Raw genomic sequence first — 10,283 nt, forward strand, 5'->3', positions numbered from 1 at the left:
AAAAAGAAAATATAATTGTGAGAACCTTTATTGCGCAGATTGCAAAAGTCAAACTCAAAAGTCAGCACTTGGAACGCATAAAATATAAAATACTGTATGTATTCATGTACATGGTGGTTGTGATTATGTGGGTTTAAGATACGTGTGTATATATGTGGGCATATACATGTGTTTAAATATATATGTAATATATGTTTCCACATGTAAGTGATCATGTACTGTATGTGCTTATTACGTGTACCATGTACATGTATGTCGAGTGATGTAAATGTGTACTATGTATGTATTCATTTGTATTGAAGCTTGTGTTAAAAAAATGGACATACAATATGTTGCATTGTACAAAAAACTCCTCAAAAACATCTCTGACAAAACTTGGGAAAAAAAAAGTATTATTATTTATTAGACTCTCCGTAGTGTGTTTTTATGTCTGAAAAGTATTTATTGTCAAAATGTCTGTCTTGTCGTATTAGAGGGGCTCCAACTACCGGAGACAAATTCCTCGTGTGTTTTTGACATACTTGGCAAATAAAGAGGATTCTGAGTGTGACTACAGGGGGACCACTGCACTACTAATTGGATATGCCCATCTCCAAATGTGATTACACATGTATAATTTGCACATGTACTGCAGTGTTGGGAACTTGTTAAAATATTGGGCTAACGGGAACTGAACTGTATTTCTGCCTGAATATGTTATTGCGAACACGCTCATTCTAGTGTCTGTGAACAGTTTTTGAAGGACAGTTCATTTTTGTTCAAGAGTGCCAGGTTTGTTTTAGGGACTTCCAGGGGAAAACCCAGCTGAGCGGTTGTGTAGACTTTTTATATCCTCTGTAATATAGATCCCTGTTCATATTTACAGTACATACAGTACATATCTCATTTCCAGATCTTCTTTTTATTTTTTACCACTTTTACATATTTGTCTGAACATTTTTTTGAAAGCCACATGACAGAAGTTTGTCTCACAGTCCTAATTTTAAACATTCGCAAGTGTGCGTCTCTTGTGTGTGTGTGTGGGCACGCAAATAAGTTGTTTATATTTGACTTTCTGGCACCCAAAAGGAGCAGCCACATAAATATTGGCTCTGTTCTGTCTCATAAATTATTACACTCCAGCGTGGAAAGTAAGATATCAACATGAAACGTAAAGCTGCTCGCTTCCAGATGGCCCTCTGTTTCGCGTAGTTGAGCCTGTGTGTATGCGCAACACACACTTTGTTGGTGTCAGTTTGAGTAATCCCTCCCTTTCGCGTTCATCTACTAACCTCGCAATAACCACATCCCTCCTTGGTCTTTACACTCTGCCTGCCCGCTGGTCCTGGCAAATGCATGTGCCCGCACGTATAATTGATCAAGACTATGATTTATGGTTTTGTTATGTAAACCCTAAATAAGAGGTTGTTTTTTTTAGAGGGGAAGACAAGGTTTAAGCTGAAAGACGGAGCGCACTCAATGTTTGCGACTGAGAAGGACAAAGCGTGTCAGACTAATTTCCCGCTCATGAGCAGATACATTGAACGACAATCATAATGCAGTCATTTGAGTTGTCCATCCATCCATCCATTTTCCGAGCCGCTTCTCCTCACTAGGGTCGCGGGCTTGCTGGAGCCTATCCCAGCTGTCATCGGGCAGGAGGCGGGGTACACCCTGAACTGGTTGCCAGCCAATCGCAGGGCACATCCAAACAAACAACCATTCGCACTCACAGTCACGCCTACGGGCAATTTAGAGTCTCCAATTAATGCATGTTTTTGGGATGTGGGAGGAAACCGGAGTGCCCGGAGAAAACCCACGCAGCCGCGGGGAGATCATGCAAATTCCGCACAGGCGGGGCCGGGGATTGAACCCAGGCCCTCAGAACTGTGAGGCTGACGCTCTAACCAGTCGGCCCACCGTGCCGCCTTCATTTGAGTTGTGCTACATTAAATTGAAATCATGTCATCAGTTTGTATCCATCAATGCAGACCCATTTTTCAGGACAGTTTTTTTTACATTATGGATATTCATCTGTGCCTGATTTGACTTTCATAAATTGCAAATGACTTCCAGTTTTGGAGTGGAAGAAAAGCTGACTTGACGTGCCTAATTTCTTTCAACTCACAAACTTTGCATGCATTGAGATGGAAAGTCAGCGTGCGTGCTGTAAAATGTCACACACACTGAACATTGTCTAAGAGTTGTAAAACAAGACTGACTCGCTGATTGAGTCGACAGTAATACATTTATTACTACTTCTTGGGTGGTGAATAACACGAACGGCTACCCGTTTGATACATTCTGAACCAACAACGTTGCTAAATGTTATTAATAATAATGAATGATATTTATCTACAGTGAGAGGAAACATTTTGTGAACCCTTTGGAATTTCTTAAATTTCTGCGTAAATTGGTCATAAAATGTAGTCCGATCTTCATCGAAATCACAAGCATGAACAGAATTCACATAAACTAATACCACATAAACAATTATTATGTTTTCATATTTTTATAGCGCATGACATGTAAGGGCATAAAAAGTAAATGCACCTGTGGGTCTAATAACTGGTTGACCCTCTGGAAACAAAAACCTCAACCAAACGTTTCCTCCAGCTGCAGATCAGGATGAGTTTTGGACTATTCCTCAAAACTGTTGCAGTTCAGCAAGATTCCTGGGAATCCTCAGCATCTCAATCGGGTTGAGGTCAGGATTCCAGCACATATATTTTCTTTTTCTGAAGCAATTCTCTTGATTTGCTTTTTTTGTTTTGGATCATTTTCCTGTTGCAACACCAATCCTCTTTTGAGCTTCCACTGTTGGGCAGAGTCCTCAAGTTCTTCTGCAAAATATCATGATAATCTTGTGAATTCATTTTTCCATTGACGATAGTAAGCTGTTCTGGCCCTGAGCACAAAGCACCCCCACACCATGATGCCCCCTCCACCTTGCTTCACAGTTGGGCTAAAATGTTGATGTTTATGTACCATGCCTGTACCATGGCATTGTGTGTTCCTCCCCAACAATTGAACTTTGGTTTCATGTGTACACATAATATTTTGGAACATCCTAGTGCCCTTTAGCAAACTTCAAATGTGCAGCAATAATTTTTTGGAGAGCAATGGCTTCCTCCATGGTGTTCACCCATGAATCCCATTGTTATTTATAGACCCACCAGAGACCAAAAAAATGTCTTGTAAATTTGACACACCACAAAGAAGAGTGTTTTGGAAAAAAAAAAGCCTGCCAAATTTGAATGAATTAAAAAAAAAAAATCACCATGTATGTAAAATATGGCTCTGAAATCATGAAAAATAAGACCCGAGCTGCAGGATTGTGCGGGTGTGTCCGCTGAAGGCGCTGGAGACGAGCCCTTCACCTGTGAACCAAATACATTCGCTCATACGCTGTGTGCTTGTGTCTGTAGTCAGCTACTCGCTGAATAATGTGCCGCTGTGGTTATGGCAAATGGCTTTCCTGGGTCTCTGATGTGTGGGGAGACCCACACACAACAACTCAGAGCGAGGTGCTGATATATTAAACGACCCTGCCGTGGTCGCGCGAGCTCATTAGCTCGCTAGCTCGTTAGCTTGTGGGCCAGCGAACGTAATAAACAGTTAATTTCCCTTAAGTGTCTCTGTTGTGTGGCTATAGCGAATGGAGCAAGGCTGTGGAGTATTGGACGGAGCCAAGATACTGAATACTAGTACTTTGGACATCTCTGATTATGACTCTGCAACAACAGGAAAATGCGGGTCCCATGATGACAACAGTTGAGAACGACTGCTCTAGGGTTCTTTTGTGACCTCAATAGCATTATGCGCCGTGCCCTTGCAGTCATCTATTCAGGATGGCCACTTTTTGGAAGAAAGGCAAGTGCTGAACTTTCTCCATTCAGAAAAAAATTGGTCTCACCAAGGACTGATGAACAAGACTTTTAGAAATACTTTTGTAACCTTTTCCAGCTTTATACGAGTCACCAATTCTTAATCGTATCATAAATATGGAGTTTCGCTCAAGATTGTTCCACGTATGATTAATATTAAGTATATAACATCACATATTAATGGTAGTTTTGTTCTTCTTTCTCTTTCAGGTATAAATGGGAACACTGCAGATAAATTGGACATCCATGAATTTTTCAGCGGCTTTGCATTGAAATGCAAACAGCCTCACGCCTTTGTAAAGTAATCTATGAATGACAATTAATGTCAAACTGCACACCTGAGCAGCTCAATGCTGCTTCCCGGGTGAAATACTGTACACGGACAGATGGCCTTATAAAATCCAGCTCACCACAATACACTTAAATGCAGCATAATGCCTTCAAAAGTGTCCTGTCTATACCTCCTGACAGTAGTGTGCTGGGCAAGCGCTCTGTGGTACTTGAGTTTATCTCGGCCGACGTCCACTTATGTCGGCCATATGTCTATGCCTATACGCAAGACTGCGAAACCTGCCAAAAACATGACATTTACCAACATCCGAACACGCCCGCTTAATGCACACACCTACAAGTTTATCATCAATGAGCCCAAGAAGTGCGAAGACAGCACTCCCTTCCTGGTCATCCTAATCAGCACCACGCACAAGGAGTTCGATGCCCGCCAGGCCATCCGCGAGACCTGGGGCGACGAGAGCACCTTCAGCGACCTCCGCATCCTCACCATCTTCCTCCTGGGCAGGAACACGGATGCTGTCCTCAACCAGATGGTGGAGCAGGAGAGTCAGATCTTCCACGACATCGTGGTGGAGGACTTCATCGACTCCTACCACAACCTCACCCTCAAGACTATGATGGGAATGCGCTGGGTGGCGACCTTCTGCCCCAAAGCGCAGTACGTCATGAAAACCGACAGTGATGTCTTTGTCAACATGGACAACCTGCTTTACAAGCTCCTCAAACCCACCACCAAGCCGAGAAAGAGATACTTCACTGGCTACGTGATCCACGGGGGTCCTATAAGGGACATGCGTAGTAAGTGGTACATGTCCACAGACTTGTATCCCGAGAGCAAATACCCACCGTTCTGCTCGGGCACCGGCTACGTGTTCTCGTCAGATGTCGCCGAGCTCATCTTCAAGACTTCGCTGCACACCAGACTGTTGCACCTGGAGGATGTGTATGTGGGTTTGTGTTTGCGTAAGCTGGGCATACACCCTTATCAGAACACTGGCTTTAACCACTGGAAGATGGCCTACAGCCTGTGCAGATACAGGCGGGTCATCACTGTCCACCAGATCTCCCCTGAGGAGATGCACCGTGTTTGGAATGACATGTCCAGCAAGAAGCACCTGAGATGTTGATGGGCAATGTCGATCCTCACGCTTGTTTGCCTTTTGCTCCTTTTCGAAGATCATCGGTCACCGACTGAATGATGGAATGACTAAAAACACTGAGGGCTGCTGCAATCAGATAAGATATGGTGAACATCCATCCACGTGTTTATAGCCACCAGGGATGGACATTTGACTTTATTTCCTCAAGTGACTATGGGGAAAATGAATTACAATGTTTCTCCGCTGTTCATGGGGTACTACTAAGTAATTGACGTCCTCCTAAAACAGTTGATAATTCCGGTTCAAGATGAGGGCAAAGCACTACACGGACCTCCTCAACTCACTTAACATCAACATAGTTCCTTGGCGCTAAGATGCCACAATGTGAAGTCAGAATATGTGAATCACGAATAAGCGGGGAACACTGTAACCGATTAATTCACCTAAAATCCTCTCTCAAATAATAGATTTATCAGTCATGCCTATTCCTAATAGCCACACTTCCACCAATAGGCACAGTTCAGTTTGCCATGGGTCACATCGATAAACCCTGCACTGTGCCCTTTCAACGTTTAACAGCTAGCCTCGATATGTTTAGTAAGTCAGTTTTGCATGGTGAAAAAGCACATTTCAGATATCCGTAACTACATTCTTCCTAACTTCCACACACATCACGTCAGATCTCTGCAATGTAATTTCATCTAGGGCAAACGTCATCACTTTTGCTTTTTGAAACTTCAGCTATTTAGCCAATTCAAGAAAACAAAACACAACATAAGCAGTTTGCAAGAGACCTGTAAACGAGAAACGGCTTGTTTAAGGAATGAAAAGTAAAGCGGGGTACACACATGACAAGAAGAAAATAGGCAGGTGTTTTGACTGTTTTTAGTGTGTTGTGTACTCAAGATGACTAACACCGTACACCGCACACCGACCACATCGCCACCAACAGTCTCCTAGTTGAAGCCAAACAAAATATGAAGAAGGAAAAGCAGTAAGGAAAGAAGATAGGATAACTGTTAGCTTATCTAGTGACTACACTACGGTTGCAAAGTCTTTTCATCATTTATATTGTGGCATTTGTCGCTTCCCAATTGGTTATATTATTCCGCTTTACGTCACCATCATGAAGTCCGTGGCCGTGTTGACCACACACAAGGATTTGTCATCTTGAATATTAAACAGGTTTACCATTTACTGTTTTCGGAGCAGGTATAGGAGGTAAAAGCACTCTTAACACACCACATGATAATCAGTCAGGATAATCTTTTAGAGACATCTGACAATCAAGTCTTTGCCAATTTGGATCAGCAGGGAAGAAAAATGCTCAAATTAGGCCCGACTGTCAGTATGTGTGTGCTAACCGAACCGAACTGTGCCGCTTAGTGGAAAAGGTGCTTCGCTAATTCCACCTCTGGCTGTCAGTCAATGCATGAGATGATTCATAGTGTTGGTATTTGCAGTCAATGTTTTCACAAGGTCAAGGTCCAGCAAAACATTCCTCACATGCAACTAGTCAATAAGTGCTTGGTATTAACATGTAGGGTCACCATTTTTCAAGCGTTTGCCCTTTCGAACATTGATAGAACTTCTGGTCTCTGTCGATCTTCACCTTGCCCAATCAGGCTGTTGAGACTCAAAAGGGGATTCTGAGGTTGGCGTATCGGAGATTCAATCTGTTGTCTTTAACATTAGATGCAGAAAGTACACTGAGGCTCGATTTACATGGCAGGTCAGTGCCCAATTCCGATTTTTTTGACTGTCTATTTCCATGTGCATTACGAGTGACACATATCCGATATGACTGTTTCGACGACGGAACCGCATGCTGACGTCAAGCTTGCATTGACGGCGTTTATCTGATCTTTGCGTTTACGCTACACTCGCATTGGCAAATATCTGATGTGCATCTCATGTTTTCCCCATTTCGATGAGGCCTGATTCGGATCTGAAAATCTAAATTGTCTCACTGGAACCGCGCCATTTAAATCCTAGGTGTCAATCTAGCTGTTAATAAACCGTGTTAATTAATAAACATATCCATGTCTGTTGAATCAAAGGCAACTTGCCTTCTCTTCGTGGTGAAAGACATTTGACCTTTTCAGCAAAACACTGCTTCCGTTTTGTTTGGTTACCAAATCAATGGCAGAATCCAAACAAATTTTGACAACCAAAAACTCCCATCTGACCACCCTCTCGGTTGACTTTCAAGTGTAAATCTTTTGGGGTAAAAGGTTCACCACGATGATGACGTCCAGTTGCATTCGGTTCCGCCATCATTAGACTACAAAAAAGTGGATTAGATTCCTAACCCTCTGTGTGACTCGCCCTTTGATGTGGTTCAGCAATGACATCCTGGGTTGGATTCAAAAAGGGAAATTGAGGATTTTAGATGAGCGTGTTGGCAAAGTTACCGTGAGCATTCAAAATGGATCCAACTACCTACAATGTACCAACTTTTGCCATAGCGAATAGCTCTAGCCATCTCGTTAGGTGATAGAATGCTGTCAAACTGCAGAACAGCATGCTAATTAGCATTTTAGCAACCAAAACACTTGGCTCGGTGTCTCTTTGGGCTGGTATTACAAAACATACCAAACAAACACATGCAAGTAGACATAAGGAATTAGATTTGAAAAATAAAATAAAAAACAAAAACAGTTCAGATTTCAAGAGTCACCTGTAATGGAAAGTATTGTTGAGTTTAAGTCAGTAAGTGTAAGCTGACTTAAACTGTCACAATCTGATCAACAGTAAGTCAGCATCTGAATGTGCCCCCGAATATAAAACTGATGTTTTATTCATTTTTAAAAGTTAAGGATAAATACACAATCTATTTATACATTATATACATTATACATACATACAGTTTATGTGATGAGCCTCCAATTGGCTGACAACCAGTATTTTTACACTTAAGACAGTTGAGAATGTTAAAATGTTACTTGAAAGATGTTTTATGATGATGACTATTTCCATTATTTCTTATGACAAATATGAATTCTAAATTAGAGGTTCAGCAAGGGATTGTGTTCAGACAGTGTACCTGCCCAGCAGCGTGCTCTCAAATTTCCTTCAAAACCTTTCGAGTTCACAATTGCCCTTACCTCCCACACCAATTCTCCATTTTGAATGCTCCTTACCATCTGCAGTAGCACATAGGTGAAGCTTTTGAAACATTTTGGAAAAATAGCCACTTTGTAACCAAGGTTGCGGATGATTCATATTTCCATTTGCCCCGGTCAGCATGGACAGAAATAAGAGTGTCCACTTTCGACGTCCATATCCAGTACATCATTGCCGCGCGGTGATGCTGTTTCAGGAAGCCGCTGACCTTGCCTCCATCCCCCACATTGACAACCTTCTGCCCCTGCTTAAGTGTCCTTGAGTGAGACACTGAAGCTCCACTACCGCTGACCTTTCTGTCGCGGAAAACCCTGCGGTCCTTGGAATGATTAAAGTGTCACATTGATTTGGTCAATCTTGAACATTGACCAGTACAAAATGATCATTTACAAATCAATACAGAACACATTCAGTTATGGCAAATTAAGACTTGCCTCTGAATCTTATTTGCTCCCTTTACCCAATTGTATTCTTCCAACTTTTAAAACCCTTTTGGAATGAACTAGAACAGAAATGGTGAGACAGGCCCTCACTTAATATTCTGACAGACTCCACAATCTTGGAGAAAGTCTTCCCAGAAGAGTGGAAGCTGTTTTAGCTGCAAGGCAGAGAGTGGCAGGACCAATCCATATTTTATTTCAATTTGACTTCCTGTAGGTGTAAGGGCCAGGTTTCCTAATATTTTTGTCCATATAGTGTTGAGCGAATTCAATCACTAACCAGGTCACGTCTCTGCTTCCATTGCTCCGTTAAACCAAAATTAAGTCGATCTATATAAACAGTCTCCAAAAAGACAAGCGCAAACATTCAGTAATTCAATGTTTTGCACATAACGGTATGGATTATAATCAAATCACTTTAGTGACTTTACAGTGTTCCTTAGTTTATGACATTGTCGGGGTTGTGATTGTGTCATCATTCCAGTGTCTCTCATGTTAATATTAAAATGTGTATTTTAGTCTCCAAATGCCCTTCTCATTGTTCTGTGCCTCCATAAAGCAGCTGCTCTTGCTTAAGCGCGCTGTATTGTGGCAAATTGATTTGTGCAACAGTTGCTGAGACATTATAGGATATTGCAAATATACAGTACTGCATATCTGTTGTGCATTACAGAAGCTATTGACATCTTTTGTGTGAGTCTCGATGCCTTTCAAGGACAAATGTTCAAGTCTTTTTCTTTTGCAGTATTTAAAGCTAACGTGATATCTCCCACAAAGTGTTGTGATATATTTAGTTTTTTTTAGATAAAAAAAAAAACAAAAACAAATACTTGAATAAAGTTATATTGCTGCTTTTTACTTAGTGCCTGTTTCTAGTCCCCTCACTTCGACTCTTTGCACACGTTTTTGCAATCTTATTTAAAACCTTTTCATACATGCATTCTGGCCACATTATGACAACTTGCAAACTGTAACGAGATCCAATAAAAGATTTGTATCAAACATTGTGCCTTTATAAAGATGACAAAGAGGGATATTATTTGAACAATGCAAATTATTCTTGCTATAGTTTGCAGTGGTGTGGAATTGTACTGCACGATCAAACTGAAAAGTATTCATATTTTTGTTACCTCACTGGTCGCTATTAGTACAATAACTAGTACTACTAGTGCAATGCCACACCACTGCAAACAACAACTACAACAATACACATTACACATTACACCACTAACAGTGTCAATTAAAACATAGAATGATGCTTGTAAAAGCAACTCTTGTTTTGGATCTCCTAAGATTGTGCAAGTGGCTCCTAATGCTGTGATTGGTCAGTGTATTGTCACACCTTAACTTTGGATCGCAAAATTTATTTGTGCTGGAGACGTGGTACATTTGAAAAGTTGTATTCAAATGATTACAATTAACAATACAAAATCAACATATAATAAAATGAATCCCAA

At 41.3% G+C, this 10,283-nt stretch overlaps 1 protein-coding gene across 2 annotated transcripts in view; it reads left to right on the top strand.

Annotated features, from left to right (window-relative positions):
- b3galt1b (UDP-Gal:betaGlcNAc beta 1,3-galactosyltransferase, polypeptide 1b) overlaps positions 1-9,684 on the top strand; it is a 40,796-nt gene extending 31,112 nt beyond the window's left edge. For both annotated transcript variants that reach the window (XM_061791618.1, XM_061791619.1), the window contains exon 2: positions 4,077-9,684. In XM_061791618.1, coding sequence (XP_061647602.1) covers positions 4,301-5,287 — 987 coding nt within the window. In that variant the 5' untranslated portion in view covers positions 4,077-4,300 and the 3' untranslated portion in view covers positions 5,288-9,684. The remainder of the gene's footprint in view (positions 1-4,076) is intronic.
- Positions 9,685-10,283: the final 599 nt, after the last annotated feature.

This window comes from Phyllopteryx taeniolatus, chromosome 12 (assembly GCF_024500385.1).
Source record: "Phyllopteryx taeniolatus isolate TA_2022b chromosome 12, UOR_Ptae_1.2, whole genome shotgun sequence".
Classification (NCBI taxonomy): Eukaryota; Metazoa; Chordata; class Actinopteri; order Syngnathiformes; family Syngnathidae; genus Phyllopteryx; species Phyllopteryx taeniolatus.